Below are 15,538 nucleotides of genomic sequence, written 5' to 3'. Positions count from 1 at the left end.
TGAGTGTCCGCCCGCCCTCCCGTGCAGAGCTACGACTGCTGAAAGCCACGCGGGCACTCAGCTCCTCACTAGCCCCCGCCATCGGTTCCCATTCAGGGAGAACGCCACCACCCACCGTGCACAGCACATCCTCAGTGAGTCCACGGGCTCCGAGACTTGGAGGGAAACCACATTCAATGAAGCCAGTTTAACCTTAGGCCGATGGGTACAAATGAGAGAGGTAAACTGTACAGCGTCTCAACATTGTAACAAAACACCGGAGGCCCCGCCATCGGATTTACACTAGGAATTAGAGTGGTTGGCCATCCACGCGTCTGGGGACACGTACAGTGTAGACGATCCAGGCAGCCCTCCGCAGCCCGGCCTGCTCCGTGGACACGCCTTTCCCGGTGCCCTTCAGGGAGCGAGGGCTGGCATGAGGGTTTCCTGCTTAACAGAAGTCTGAGTGTGAAGAAGCTGGTCTGACAGAAGTGCCACTAACACGTGTCTGCTGTCCCCCGCGCCTGGAAGCTGGCCCGGAAGGCTGCCCCGGAAGGCTGCCCCGGAAGGCTGGCCCGGAAGGCTGCCCGGGCTTTGGAGTGAGCAGGCGCTAAGAAGCAGTCAGGGACACGCGCTTGTTCTCAACTTGTTTAATGAAAGGAAAGGGCAGTAAGAACGGTCAGGTCGGCTTGAACACATTCCTGGAACGCTGCATCCAGAGAGGATTCCGAATAGCTGAGTTACAGAACTGGACTCAAAGGTTGGAGTTTAAATTTTGAAGACCTAATTCTTGGGACTGTGGTAACTAACTTATGAAATTAAATACAGACGTGTAAAGGCTCTGCGCTCACAGCAGGGTAAAGACTGGCAACCAATCCGAAATCACTTTCCCCTTGTAACTAAGGTAACACTTTAACATAAATTATACATTCATCGTGTTTTAAAACAGCCTCGCCTAAATAAGTTCTTCACGCCATCGAGAGAGACGCCCTCAAACCTCCAGCACCATGTGTTCACCTGGCAGCTCTCGACTGGCCACAGCTACTGGGGCGCCTGCTTCTCCAGCTTAATGAAGCCTGGCAGCCCTGTATGGAAGAATGTGACTACATGTGAACCCTCACCAGGCGAGGCATCTGACAGGAAACCCAGGCATGATGACACCAGGTCAGCTAACGCCAGCGGTTCTCAGAGGTTCGCTTGCACCCAGGCCGCCTGGAGGCTGGTACGAAGGCCTCCAGGGGCCCCAGGACTGGGGGCTGAGGCTGCTGGGTCCAGGAACCCTGGGCAAGGGCCCCTGGCTAAGAAGCTATAAGGCAGCACTGCCTCCCTCGCTGCCAGTGGTGGCAACACCAGCTCCATGGAGGGCAGTTACCAGCAGGGCAGTGGAGGTGGCCCTCACCCGTAACACCCCGCTCACACTTGTCAGCGAGAAGTCCTGGCTTAGTCGGCAAGGAGCGCCTTGGCCACAGGCCTTGGCTTTCCTACAGCCATACACAACACACAGATGTTCCAGTTAATGCTGGGAAACTTCACCCTAGGGACAGAAAGATGGAAAGAGAAAGGGAAAGGCACCATAATTAGGTCATCTTGGAAACGATAAGGGACTTTTTCTCTTTCAATCTTCACTTTAATGTCAAGCCCAAACATTCTGAGAGGTCACGTCTCCATAACTGTGCGGCCAGAAGCAGGCCAGGTGCCGGACGTGAGAACCCTGAGCAGCCTGGAAGACAAATGGCCACCCAAGTGCCGAAGGAAGGTACCGTGGAAGAGGCCCCTGGAAAAGCCTCTGAAGCGGCTGGGCAGAGCCACGTGGAGTCTGGTTCAAGGCAGTGACTCAGCAGCAACACAAGGGCCTTGGGACCAAGGGCCACGTGGGCCGCCCATCTCGCCTGGCTGGTCTCCAGGGGGCAAGGCCACCTGAAGGTCAGGTGCTTAGCCAGGCTAGTCTGGTCAGGGTTTCAGTGAAAAGGTACTTGCAACTGTGACGAAAACCTTTGAAAACACCAGAACACAACTTAGCCGTGAACTTTCTAAAACAAGGTTTTGCAAGTAAAATGCACGCAAGTCCAAAGAGCAGCCAGCAGCTGCCCCCCAGGAAGGGGCTGTCCTGGCCACTGCCCTGGTCTTGGCTGCCATGCTTCCCACAGCCACCCTCTACACCAGGGGGCGCTGCCCAGAGTGCGCAAAACAGGCAGTTTCGGGGCCTGGGAACTGCAAACCCAAACTCGGCCACTGCCACTAGCTAAGGGGAAGCTCATTTGGTCTCTGTTCGCTACCAGCCTCTTCCTCACGGTCCAAGGAAGCCTGACCCTGCCCTCTGGCCTCACTGCCCACCTGCCCGGCGCCATCTAAAGTGCCCCGTGCCGCAGCCCGTGTCGCCAGGCAAGGCTGGCAGCTGGCGGCCAGCACAGGTGTGCCCCCAGGGAAGGGGCTCACCCGGACGCTCCCATCCCATCAGTCTCCACACTGAGCACACAGGCGCATGGCCATCCTAACGCGCTGCTTTCGGGACCAGTCCCCTCCTGCCTGGCCTAAGGTGGTCACCATTGCTTCCTTCGGGGGACCAGAGCACTCACACCCTAACAAAAGGAATCCATTTGCTGAAAAACAACAACGGGGAAAAAAGCGGTTGCTGCCCCCTCCCCCCTCACCCCAGTCATTTTGGCTCACAAGCGCCTTCAGCTCATCCAGCCTCGGCGGACCCGCTTCAGGAGGCATCCCTGGCTATCCACCCGCTCTCCGTGAGGAAGTTTAAAATCCGTTTCTTGAGGACTTTGTCCAAGTAGCTGGGCAGGCGGCTTTTGGAGGGGATGCCCTGGCGCTTCTGCAGGTGGTCCTTGATGATGATGGTCTTGGCCGTCACGTAGCGCGCGGGGCTCAGGTTCAGGGAGCTGCAGAGCGCCTTCTCGCGGTCCGACAGGAGCTCGAAGCCCGGCAGGTTCTCGATGGCGGCGAACTCGCCGTCCTTGGCGTCCTCCCGCCCGCGCTTGGCGCCCGCCGAGTTCCGGTTCTCCTTCCGCTTCTCCCGCTTGTGCCGCGCCGCCTCGTACTCGGCCGACTCCTCCATCTTGGTGATGCCGTTGCGCCGGTACCGCTGCAGCTCCCGGATCTTGGCGCGCAGCATCTTCTCCTTGTGCATGTTCTCGAACAGGTCGTCGAACTCCTTGCAGGACATGAACTGGTAGAGCGGCCGCAGCTTCAGCCGCAGCTCCCGCTCCTCCTTGGTGATCTTGCGCTTGGCCGCCTTCTCCCGCTCCTTCTTGTCCTTGCCCAGGAAGGCCGGCACCAGGTTGTAGTCGCGGGCGATGTTCTTGCGCCGCTGCCTCTCCCTGAGCTTCCGCACGTACATGTCCACGTGCGCGCGCTTGAGCTCGATCTCCACGTCGTCGTCGTCGTAGTTGACCGAGAGCCCGCTGATGAGCGTCTCGGCGTCCTGGTCGTACTCGATCTCGTAGTCGTCGCGCAGCGGCATGTAGCCCAGCTGCTGCTGCTCGGCCACCGAGATGTCTAGGGGAGGCAAGGGGGTGGTGAGGCTGGGAGAGAGGGGGCCTCCACTGGGGCAGGTGTGGTCTGTCACCCGGTTGGGGATGGTGTCAGGGATGCAGGCCTTCCCCAGGTTGCCGTGGATGTACATGCTTACGTAATGCTCCATCACTTCCTGGGGAGTCCGGGAAGCTCCTACGTGAGCAGCCATGTCTTCCTACAACGACAAAGGTCAGAGTCATTTCCAAAGCCAGAGGGTCAGACTCGGGGTTCCCACAAATCCCCTCAGCATTTCCCCCCGGGCGGCCTGGACGACTCCTGTCCCATCACTACCCCCCCCAAAGCAGCCCGCCGCCTTCTCCTGGACAGTGCATCCAGAGATGCGCGGGCTCAGCGGGAACCGGCGCCTGGCAGAGCCGAGACCCGAGCCCTCCTCTGAGATCCGAACTGGCCACCTGCTTCCGGAAAGAGGACAAGCAGGGCCCACCTGGTGCTGGCATTTTGCCCCATTAACCCTGCATCTGGGGGTGGGAGGTTGTCTGTCTGTGAATGGACACACCTGGGTGCCCTGCCTCCTCCCAGTCTGACCTCTTCGTTCCCAGACTAGAGTACAGAGTGGTCCAGAGTTCATGGCCCAGGCCCCCTGATGACACGAGGGACCCCATTCTATGTGCTGCCCAGCCTCTGTGGCTGACACGCCCCTGGCTGGGAAGGGCCACCGTCCCTTCCTAGGTGGTGGGGTAGGTGACGAGGTAAGCGACAGCTCCACACTCAGTGGCTCTCTGAGAGTCTGCCGGGGCTGCAGGCACTCCCTCTGCGAGGTCCCAGGCACATCAGGGTTATTAATGGGAGGAAATTGTACAACTCCCTCAATCTTCCTTCTGCCAAGAGACCTCTTCCTTAAACTCAACCGCTAAAGCCACTTCAGAAAGCAACTGCCCAACATGCGCACTCATCCCCCAGCAGCCACTTCGCGCCCGCCGCAGCCTCCATCACCCTCCACCTGCTCTCGTGACACACGCTGCCTTCCGCCCAGCAACGCTCACCCCCGCAACATTGGGGTGTTTTCTGTACCCCCAACAGCCAAACTGGAACCCAAGAAACCAGCCAATCCATGTGGCTGGGCTGATGACAAGGTGGGCATGGCAAAGAGGGAAGTATTTGTGGTGCGGAGACCAGACACTACAGCTAAGGCACAAGCCAGGGCCCACCCACCCTGCAGGCCCGCCTCCACCCGGCGCTGTGGGGCTGAGGGCGGGCGGACGACACAGGAACAGAGAAGGCAATGCTGGGACCTACCAGGAGAAAAGGGAAGATCAGAGCTAGAACTCGGTCCTGGTCTTATGGGGATGAGTCGTTTTCTTCTTTAAAAGTCACCATGAGCCTCAAATCTGTTCTATTTTCCCAGGAAGCATTTGGTCCAAAAAGAAAAACCAAAACCAAACCACAGCGGGATATCCCCAGCTTCTACTGCCACTCTGTGACCCAGGCTGGCCTCGTCCCCCCTGACTGCCCAGCATGGGTGGTGGCTACAGGCCTGGTCGAGCCTAGCCCATCAGCTTCTAGGCCGCAGCCACTCCAGACTAAGGAGAGAGTTTCCAGGGCCTCCCGGGCAAGGACACTGGGTGCCCGCTTATGAGAGGCTCGGAGGGGCTAGGCTGCGAACCCACATTGCATGTCAGGAATTCAGGCCCGGGCCTCGCCCCCCACGGGCCCAGTGACACCTGCAATGCAGCGCCAGCTGTCTTCTCCCCTACCCCACCCCACCCCCGAGTCTGCCGCTCGCCCTGAACCTCAGCATCAGCAATCTGCCTCGAGAGTCGCCAGCAGCTCAGAGCACCGCATCTGGGTAAAACTTAAACCCGGAAAGAACAGAAGGCTTCTGACTACTCAGGGTACCTGACCGAACCGAGATCATGGTTCGTGTTACACTCTGGGAGCAGAGCGCAGGCAGCAAGGCAGCTCAGGGCAGGGGATGCGCGGGCCGCGTGGGGCACCCCGTCCCCTCCAGGGCTCCCCAGTGTCTCCTGGGCCGGGCAGCAGGAGGGCCAGCCGTGGGCACTGCGCTGACCCTCGGCTGTCTTTAGCTCACAGAGGGACCTTGCTCTCGGAGGCTCCCTAGGAAGCCACAAATCAGAGGGACAGGAGCCAGCGCTCCCATCAGTACAGCCTCAGCCACTGCCCGGGACAACTAAGCCTCACTAGGAGCCAGGGCTCAGCGACTTCTGAATGACAAGCGCCCCTCCGGGCCCCACGCCACTGAGTGACCCGGCGGGAAAACACACACGGCCCTCATCTTCAAGACCTGTGGGCTGGAGAGAGAGGGTCCGAACGGGCCAGTCCGACGACAGCACAGCCCTGGCTCTGATGGATGATGGGTGGATGATGGGCAGTGCAGCTGCCGGAGGAAGGCGGTGTCTGACGTGACTAAATGAGCACCAGCTTCCGCCGGGCAGTCCCAAGGCTTTCTCCCATCTTCTTCCCGTGTCAGTGGTCACACAGCACTGCTGCCTCCCGCGAGTGAGAGACGTGTCCTGTCACCGCATTACGGCAACACTCAGGACAGCAGCAGACCCCTGGGGGGCGCTTCTCTCCCTCACGTGTGCCAAGGCCCAAGTGTTTGCCGGATCTGGACGGATGGATGGATGGGTGGGTGGGTGGGTGGGTGGGTGGGTGATGGATGGATGGATGGATGGATGGATGGGTGTGGATGGGTGGGTGGATGGATGGATGGGGAGGCAGAAGCAACAGAACTTCACTTGGGGGAATGAGATTTGGTGAGAAAGTTCAACTCAAGTACAACTAAAGCAGGAAACACACTGTCAGGAAGTGGGGATCCCCACCCCACCCCACCCCCGCTGCAGCATTCGGTGACAGCGGGTACGCAGCCCAAAGCCTATGGAAACTGGGTTCCAGGTTTGTTTTTTCCTTCATGTCCTCTTAAGAGAAAAAAGACTCCCACCTTCGGAAGAAGATAGTCAGGTGTGCTACTGCTTCCAAGTCCTCTGAGAAAGGGTACGGTGTCTCTAAGACACCGAGGCCCTGGACTCTGGCCAGGACGCTGCCTCCAGGAGAGGAAGTGAGAAGAGCTCGGGGGCCCGGCCTCCCCCTGCCTCCTCACGGCTCTCTCATGCGGGCCCCCAGCACCTGACCAGGAAAAGGACGAGAACGGTCCAGAGACATCGTCGTCAATGTGGGTCGGCGGCTCCCACCAGTGGGGCAGCTCAGGGCTCCCTCCTCTGGGTTCCGCCAGGGCCATCGCCACCGCCACCGTTCTGACCTGGACACTCCCACACTGGACTCAACGGGCCAAACCTCTGAGGCTCCCATCAGCGACCATGGCCTCTCACACGGGGCTGGCCACAATCTAGGGTGAAATGTGAAAACACAGGGAAGGCCGACGCAGACTTTCCTGAAAGCTAAACTTTGCCATTTAAAGGATGGCCCCTCATCCTTACTATCTGGGGTGTATTTAAGATATCTTTCTTTTTGTGAAATGGTGATAGTTAATTGGCCTTTAAATTTTTTTTTTAATATCCTTACTTGGCGAACCTAACATCAGCAATTTTCTTTCAACATGGTCTACAAAATCTGACGGTCTGGGCAGTGCGCACCTGCCAGGGTCAGCCACGCTCCTCCTGCCGTCCAGGGGCCTTGCAGACCCGTCCCCGCCCCTCCCCTGCTGGAAATGCCTCTCTGGGTGCAAAGGCTCTGGGGCCAGCCTTTGGGGTTCCAGTCCTGGCTCCACCCCTTAGGAGCTGACAACTGGAACACAGTACTTAACCCCCCTGTGCCTCCGCCGCCGCCTCTGAATTACAGACGTACCGCACGACCTGCCTCCCGGGACCGGGAGGAGGGTAAATGCGGTCACGCCTGTGCAGCTGGCCAGTGCCCGGCGCGGGCCTGCGTTCCGCCGTGTCAGCTTCCTCCCCGGTTCACGGGCACTCCTCCAGGACGCCGTCCGTGGGCCCAGAGCTGGGTTCAGACCGGCTCAGGGACATACCGGCTGTGAGAGCCGCCTCCTGTCAGCCTCTGCTCCTCCGGGTAAGCCAGCTCCTCTCAAAGGGCGGTCCCGACAGAATAAAACCACAGGACAGCAGCAGCTCCCGTGGGAGTGCATGCCAATGTCACCTCGCCGCCGCCTCCGAGCAGTTCCCACCGGCAGCAGCAGCACAGCCACACGCTTTGTAGGACAAAGACTAAATCTAGGCTGCCCCGTCCTCCTGCAGGCAGCCGCTCAGCACGCCCTCCCCCCATCAGTGCCGCGGCGCTGACCACACAGAGGTCTGACCAAATGCGTGCCGGTGCGGGAACCAGCAGAGCGAGGCCGACGGGGCTGCTTCTGTCCAGACAAATGCGCCCACGCCCCTCCGTCCAGGCTCAGTCCGGTAAGGGCGCCGTGGCACCTACTTCTGCCCTGGACGGAGGATGCGGTTCAGCGTCCGCAAACGCAAAGCGGCAGCTATCTCCAGCTCCACGGCGTCCTGCCGGTGCAGGCGGTTCTGCCCGGAGCTCTCTGAATGCGCAACCCCCACCCCCTCCACCCCTTCTCCCAGGGGGTCTGGACTGGGAAGCAAGGCTGAGGCAGCTTTAGCCCTCCTCCACCCCTGCTCTGCAGCCAGGCCTTGGGGGGGGCGGGGAGCAGTGGGGGTTTCCTTTAAGTGGAGAGGCATCCAGGGGTGGAAGCAACCAGAGGCCCACGGCACAGAGCTGTGGCTCCCGGGGCTCCAGGGCACCAGCACTGAGTGCGGGGGGGGGGGGGGGGGGGGGGGAGCGGAGGCTGCACAGGGCAGGAGAGAACAGTCTCCAAGGCGTGCGGCGTGTCCTAAAGGACGGGGAGGGACCAGTCCAGCTCCGAGGGCGGAGGGAGGCAGGCACTGCCGCTCAGGACGTCCATGGTCCTGGGTAGCTGCGAGGCCATCAGACTGGGAGCCCTGGCGGGGCACTGCCAGGATGACCCTCACCCCTGGCTCATGTCCGGAGTGCTTGGGCCTGTGTCTGCTGTCTCACAAGCTGGCGACACGGCCAGTGGGGCTCAGTCTTGTCTGACCTGTCGCTGGCCTGGACACCTCGCAGGCTCGCTGTGGGAGCAGGAGACCCGGAGGGCCCTTCCAGAGCGGAGCTGTGACGGACGCCGCATCTCTCGGCCACGCCGACCAAGCACGGGCCAGGACACGGCGCCTGCCCTGTGAGGGAGCTCGGAAAGGCGGCAGCCTCGCTGTGCCCAACAGCACATGGGTCCTCAACAAACCCAAGAGAACTGCCACAGGACCCGCAACCCTCTAGGTGTTCCCCCGAAGAACTGAAAGCAGGGCTCAGATAACTGTCCGCCAGGGGTGGAGCCTTTTCCTGCCGAGGCCGTGTGGGTATTTGTAACGTCACACCCGGGCCTACACAATTACCAACTTAAAACTCAGCCTGCCGTATTTGGTCAAACACTGAATTAACTCACCCCAACGCCTTGGCAGGGCCGGACCAAATGATTCCGAGGGCCTTCCTGATACAGCTCGCGGGCCGGGCGTTCCCCACCCTGCTGTGCGCCTGCGTTCACGGAGCGTTATTCACAACAGCCCAAGCGGAAGCAACCCGAGTGTCCGCCACTGCGGGAATGGACCAGCAAAAGGGGTCCATCCTCACGGTCAATCCCCTCAGCCAGGAAGGAGAGTCGGGACCCACTGCACGTGGAGGAGCCGGGAGGGTGCGAGATGAGCCAGACACCAGACAACGCTGAGCGATGCCCCGTGTGTGAGGCCCGAGAATCAGACTCAGAGACCGGAAGCGGATGCTGTGCCAGGGCTCGGGCGGAGGGAGGAGCCGAATGGGCAGAGTCCCAGTGTGGGAAGACGGCAAGTTCAGGAGATGGTGGTGACGGTGCCGGACAATGTGAACGCACCTAACGCCACTGACCTGCGCACCTCACAAGGGTCACAATGGTGAATTCCATGTTTTGTATATTTTAGCACAAGAAAAACAAACTTTTAAAAATAACAGAACTGGAGATGGAAGAGGGCATAGGAGGGATAACTGGTGATGAAAAAATAAAGTAATTTAAAAACACATAAAAGTAAAAAGTGACTAAAATGTTTAAGGGCAGGCTGTCTTCCACATCAGTGGTCCCTGCAGCGGGTCCCTGAGCCAGCAGCAGCAGCCCCTGGGCTGTGGGAATGCACATGCCCAGACCGCTGCCCAGACCAGCCCTCCAGGGTGCTGTGCATCCTGCCCGGCGCGGGGCCACTGCTCTGCACAACCCTTCCTGCCAACGCTGCTTTCTCATCCGGCTCTTCCCTCCGCCCTCCAGCCCAACAGCAAGTCCTAAACCCACCGTCAGATGCTCGTGGAACGGGCCAGCACAGAGGGCCCTCCTCCCGCAGTGAAATGTGGTTCCAGGGACCAACCGTGTCAGAACTCCCCGGGGATCTCCTACAATTACCATTTCCAGACCTCCCCAGAGATGCGATTCGGGAGGGCTGGGGGATCGTCAGGTGATGGTGCTGTGCACAGTCAGACTGGCTCCACTCCTTTCATGCTACAGCTGCTTCCCCCTTTGTAAGCGAGGGACCAGGGGCCGTGGCTGGGAGCGAGCCGACGTCCAAGGCCCGCTCAGAGCTGGTTTCAGCTCACACGTGCACTTGGGGGAGCTCAGTGTGAATCAGCTTCAAACCTGTTCTGCCCGGTGGGCTGGTGCTCAGGACTTCCAAAATGTGACCCCCACGCCCTTACCTACCTGTCCCGGCCCTCAACACACCAACCAGACCCCCTTGTCCACACTCGCCTTCCCACCAAGGAGGCCCGAGTTCACGTGACCACACAGCCGTACAAGGGGCACAGCTGCCTCACCTCTGCGTTTCCGCCACCACGCACGGCCCGGTGAGGGCTGCCTGCGAGCGGGGACAAGAGCAGAGCCGCACGCGCTCCGCATCTGCCCTCGCCCAGCCTCTGAACGTCACTGTCGTCTCCCGAAGTGAAAGGCTCTATTCATGCCCCGCGCGGCCTCCGACAGCCTGACGGCACGGGCGCAGGTGCAAGCCCTGCCCGTCTGCCGAGAACTTCACACGCTTAAAAAACGTCCTTTTTGCCGTTTTGAAATTAAGCTGCAACATCACCTTCAAACGATTTTGTCTGGTTTTCTTACCAACAAGGACATGCTCCTGCATAACCTCGACATCACGAGCAAAAGTAGGAAACTTGGAAGATGCACCGAAACCTCTGTCCCAATGAAGTTTCGCCAATCGCCCCAACAATCTCCTTCCCGGCACAGGGCCCGGCCGGACCAGCCTTCTGCCCAGCGCTCGCCCATGACCGTCCTCTCCAGCGTGGGCTCCGCCTCCTGCACACACAAGCCCTCCTTCCCCTGCCCCTTCCCCTCGGCCTGCCCCCCTGCCCGGCCATCTCCCAGCCACGCCGCTCTTACTCCCTCACACGCTGACATCCCTGCTGGGAAGCCCTCATCTCACGTCCAGGTGATGAAACCTCCCACAGCCCCAGGAGGGCTCTCACCTCCCAGGGGGCTGCTCCCAGCCGCTCACCGCTGTGTGGACGGCCCTCCCTGCTCAGGCCAGTGCGCACCACACCTGCCTACCATGGGCCGCGCCGTCTACAGAAAACTCCCCCCTCTTTTCAAATTCAAAATCTAGCTTCGAAGCTGGCTTGACCGCCCCCTGCAGTCACTGACCACCACCTGCAGAGGACCCAGGCCACCCTCAACCCCTCCATTCTCCCCCACTCATCTCCCAGCCACCTGGGGTTCACGTCTATGCTCGTGTGCACCAGCACCTGGGTTTCCGGGAATCCGCACAGCACCCAGCCCTGAGCAGCTGCGTGAGGCTCTCAAAACCCTCACTGTCCTCCTGCCAACCCTCCCCGGGCTCAATTCACAGGCCTCCTTCCCCTGCTCCCGGGCCTCTCCGTGGCTAGTCATCCAATGCATAGGCACAGTGAGAGCCTGGCCTCAGGGCATCCCTCAGCCTCACCTGTTCTGGGGACAGTGTGAGCACTTGGGCCAGACTTCGGCCACAGCCCTCCCCCACGGTCTCCTGAAATGGCCCCTCCCACGAACTCCACATAAAGCGGCATAACCCCAAGGTCACAGGCCACGTGCCACCTGAGAAACCGAAATGAACAGCCTCACCTTCCCCTACATGACCTTTCTCCATGCTCCACATCAGCCCGAGCCCGGCTCCTGCACCCCAGACCTTCCCTGCTCACACAGGACCCGCCCGCTGAGCAGGGCGACTCGCTCCTCTGCAAAGCCCTTCCAGGCCGCCACCGAGCTGCAGCCTGTGGCCCACGTCAGTGAACGCTCTCACACCGAGCAGCCAGGGCCCAGGCTTTGGAACCCACAGGCCTGCACCTACACCCTGGCTTTCCCACGTGAAGAGCCAGGACATCCTGGGCAAATATTAAAAACTAGAGGCCCGGTGCACAGATTCATGCACGTTGAAAGGAAATTAATTAGAAGGTGGCCGGCAGGGCCGGACTGGGCGGGAGCCAACCTCCTGCCGTGGAGTCTGTGCTTCCTCCAGCAGGTGGGGTCCCTCGGCCTGGCCTGTGGGGATCGGGCTGAAACCGGCTCTCTGACATCCCCCGAGGGGGGAGGAGTGCGAGAGGGCACTCTGCAAAGTTGCTGTCGTACAAGGTGTGGAACGAAAGGCAAGTGTGCAATAAACCAGATTCGGGCCGACAGTGCCCCAGCAACAACATAACCCACGGCCGAAGGTGGAATCGCGTGGCCCCGCAAGGAATCAGGCTCCCTCCTCTCTGGTTTTGGGGTGCGTCACCCAGGAATTGCTGCTGCCAAGTCACTGCAGCTCGGCGAGGTCATAGCGACAGGTCGGACAGTAGGAGGGACGCTTAGCCTATTAGCCTTTTACATGTACAGATGAGTCGCTGTTCTTCAACTACTCACTAGGGAGCCACTCCAGGCCGCTGTGCAGAGCGGGCATGTGTATGGAGGAGCCTGGCCCAGAACCGCACGTGCTGAACACGGCGCACCTGGAATACAGCACGTGTGCGTGTCTACCATCTCCTCGGGAGGGAGCCACGTCTAAGAGCTGCACAGGAAGTGCCAAGGGTAGAGCAGGGAGCCCAGGGGAGCCCCGTGCTCCTGGGGCCTGTGCAGGCAAGGTTGGCATGCAGAGCTCCAGCCTCCTCCTCAACCCGCCAGGGAGGAGCCCCTGGCCCCCAGGCCCCAGCACCCTCCTCCAGCTGTGTCTCTTCTAAGAGCTGACAGGGCTCTTAGAGGGAATCCGCATTTTAATCAGCTCCCAGGTGACTTGTATGCACATTAAGTTTGAAAAGTACTGCTTTAAACAAGGCCCCCTTTCAGCCCATGCTCCCTCCAGAACACTATAAATGTTTTAGGCCCTGGGCTTGGTTTTCGTGTATTTCCCACAATGCCGCACGGGAGGCAGTGCACACAGAGCAGCTAGGAGCAGACTCTGAAGTCAAACGATCCCATTCAAACCTGCTGCACGGGCTGCGGGCAGACCCCAGGAGGCACGCACAGTGCCTGCACTCAGCAAGGCCCAGGCCAGCCAGCTGCTTCAGCGGCTACTGTGAGCCGTGTGCTGTGAGGATGCCATGGGGAGGGAATGGCTCTGAGGCGCTGACATATAAGATGACCAGTCACGAACCATAATTTGGGAGAAGAGACCTCTAAGCAGAAGAAGTGAAAAGTGATCAAGGGGGTAGCAGCTCGGACCCCACAGCCTCGGGGGCTGTGGAGTGTAATCTAAGTAGGTCTGGAAGCCACTGGAGGGATGTGATGTGACATGTCTTCGAGAGCACTCTGGGCCTGGTGTGAAACGAAGCAGGGAGACCATGTGGGAAGCTCCAGAAATGGTCAAGGCAAGAGAGAAGCATCAGCCTGGACCACGCAGCGGTGAGCCGCGGCTCGATGCCGGACTGTTTGGACCTGGCGGAGGAGCGGAGGATGGCTCCAGGTCTGCAGCTAGTCCCTAAGTGAGGTGAGGAGAGAGCTGTCAGGCGTCCAGCAGAGAGCAGGTGAGGACGGCGGCCGGTGGCGGCTGACACTGAAGGCCGGAATGTGGGGAAGTGCTCCTGTCTTGGGACGTGACTACAAGCCTTGAGGACAAGGACAGAGCCTGCTTCCCCCCTCTCTCTCTATCCCACAGGTGCTCAGGGGCATCCACTAACAGCACCTCAGGACAAGGAGAGCCGTCTGTACAGGGTGTGGAACAAAACGCAAGTGTGCAAAACACCCGATGCTGGCGCTCAGGGGAGAATGCAGAGCGGTGTCGCAGCAGCTGGGAGAAGAGGAAAGAATCCAGGGTGCAGAATGGGTATTGGTCCCCAAAGACCGGCTCACTTCACAGCAAAGAAACAGAAGCAGGACAGGTCTGCGGACGGGGAGAGGTGTCTGCCATGGGAAGCCCAGCAGGAGGGAAGAAGGGGCCCATCCTGTGGAAGGATCTGGAAAGGTTAAGGCCCGGGGGCGCCCTTACTTCTCCTAATGCCTGGAGGCACCACTTACCCTTGGCAGTTCTGGGCCGGGATCCAGCCAGAGCTTTCCTAACACAGAACGCGTCCTCCTGCAGGGTGGACAGGGCTCGGGGAGACCCCTCCACAAGGGCGCTTCTCTCGCCAGAAGCCTGGCACACCAGCCTGCTGGCGCCACGGATCCGGGCCAGCCCTCGCCTTGTCCTGTCACCTAAGTCCTTAGCGAAACCTGAGCGAGAACAAACGCCTCCTAGGCCACGCTCCTTTGTTCAGCTCCTCCTGACCACTCCCCACACGGCGTCCTGGGTGCTGCGGGGCCCAGGAGAACCAGGCCGCTGGCCGGGCGGGGGCACAGGGCACAGCATGCACAGAGAGGCACAGAGCCAGCAGGGCCACGAGGGCAACCTCAGCGCATCCTACAGGGTGAGCGAGGCCCCAGGGCGCGTGTGAAGCTGGTCTGGCCTTCACCACCACCTTCTCCGGGCAAAGCCAGCTCCTGCCACGGCTCCCTCAGCGGGCGCCGCCTGTGCCCACCAGCTCCTCCTCAAGTCCGCGCCGGGCCGGCCCAGAGTCTGCACTCAGCACCACCTATGACGTTCCTAAAGGCCAGGAAAATGGCTCTGTTGCCAGAAAGCCCCAGTCCAAACCCCCGTTCTGCTACTTCCTGGCTGTGTGACCTTGGGCAGGTTGCTTAACCTCTCTGCGCGTCGGTTTCCCGTGCGAACTTGGCCTGAGCGAGCAGGTGCACCTCCGTCTGCCTTCCCCGAGGAGGGGGCGACCCGGTCTCCCGCCCGGGGCGCGCAGGCCCGCCGCTCACCCAGTTTCCGAAGCCGAACTGCTCGATGGCATCCAGCAGCAGCTGCTCCTCGCGGCTGGTCCAGCCGCCCTCGGCCTCGGGCCCCCACAGCGTGAAGCGCCCGCCGTCCACCAGCTGGTAGCCGTGGTAGCGGCGGTGGTGGCCGATCTCGGCGCCGGCCGAGAAGCACTCGGGGCACAGCTCGATGTCCTGGCACTCGGTGCAGCGGAAGCGCAGCGGGCTCACCTCGGCCAGGCAGTACACGCAGTACTTCTTACCGAGCTCCGCCATCTTCCCCCGCCCGCCGCCCGCCGCCGCCGCCGCCGCCGCCGCCGCGCCCGCCGCCCTCGGCGCCGCCCGGGCCGCCGCCGCGCTCCAGCAACTGCCGCCCGCCGCCGCCGCGCCGCCCCGCCCAGGCGCCGCCGGAGCCGGCCAGCCGGGCCGCGTCCCGCCTCAGCACGCAGGCGCCCTCGGGCCCGGCCCGGCCGCCACCGCCGCCGTCGCCCCGCCGCATCGCGCAGGCGCCCCGCGCGCGCCACCGCTTGGGGGCTCGGCCCGCCGCTCTGCGCCTGCGCGCCCCTCGCGCGGGCCGCCCGCCCCGCCCAGCGCCTCCCGACGCCACGCCCCTGCCCGGGCGCTGGGAAATAGGCGGAAAGCAAGCCCGGCGGGCGCGCCACGCCCTTCTCGGCGCTCTCCCAATCAACGCCGCCGGTCGCCCGACAGCAGCCTCCCATTGGTTTTAATCTGCTGGAAGGCGGGGAGAAGGGGCGGGGCGTCTGTCGGACGCCTGGCCAATCGCCGGGCCCACCGCGAGCGCCCTGG

General features: G+C 61.4%; 1 protein-coding gene across 1 annotated transcript; it reads right to left on the bottom strand.

Annotated features, from left to right (window-relative positions):
* Nucleotides 1–614: 614 nt before the first annotated feature.
* TADA2B (transcriptional adaptor 2B) lies at nt 615–15,032 on the bottom strand. Its single transcript, XM_054708296.1, has 3 exons — nt 14,738–15,032; nt 2,650–3,679; nt 615–1,513 (listed from the first exon to the last, which is right to left on the bottom strand). Exons 1-2 carry the CDS (start codon nt 15,005–15,007, stop codon nt 2,687–2,689), a joined length of 1,263 nt encoding a protein of 420 aa, XP_054564271.1. The 5' UTR covers nt 15,008–15,032; the 3' UTR covers nt 615–1,513; nt 2,650–2,686.
* Nucleotides 15,033–15,538: the final 506 nt, after the last annotated feature.

The sequence above is a fragment of the Eptesicus fuscus genome, chromosome 2 (genome assembly GCF_027574615.1).
Source record: "Eptesicus fuscus isolate TK198812 chromosome 2, DD_ASM_mEF_20220401, whole genome shotgun sequence".
Taxonomy (NCBI): Eukaryota; Metazoa; Chordata; class Mammalia; order Chiroptera; family Vespertilionidae; genus Eptesicus; species Eptesicus fuscus.
The sequence above is the reverse complement of the archived record's forward strand: the minus strand, read 5'-3'. Positions and strand labels throughout refer to the sequence as shown.

Bases quoted from the DNA above. Each gene is read 5' to 3' on its own strand.
- TADA2B (XM_054708296.1), bottom strand. From the start codon at position 15,007: ATGGCGGAGCTCGGTAAGAAGTACTGCGTGTACTGCCTGGCCGAGGTG. The intron at 3,680-14,737 runs GTGAGCGGCGGG...TTGTCGTTGTAG, and splicing joins AGTTCGGCTTCGGAAACTGG to GAAGACATGGCTGCTCACGT.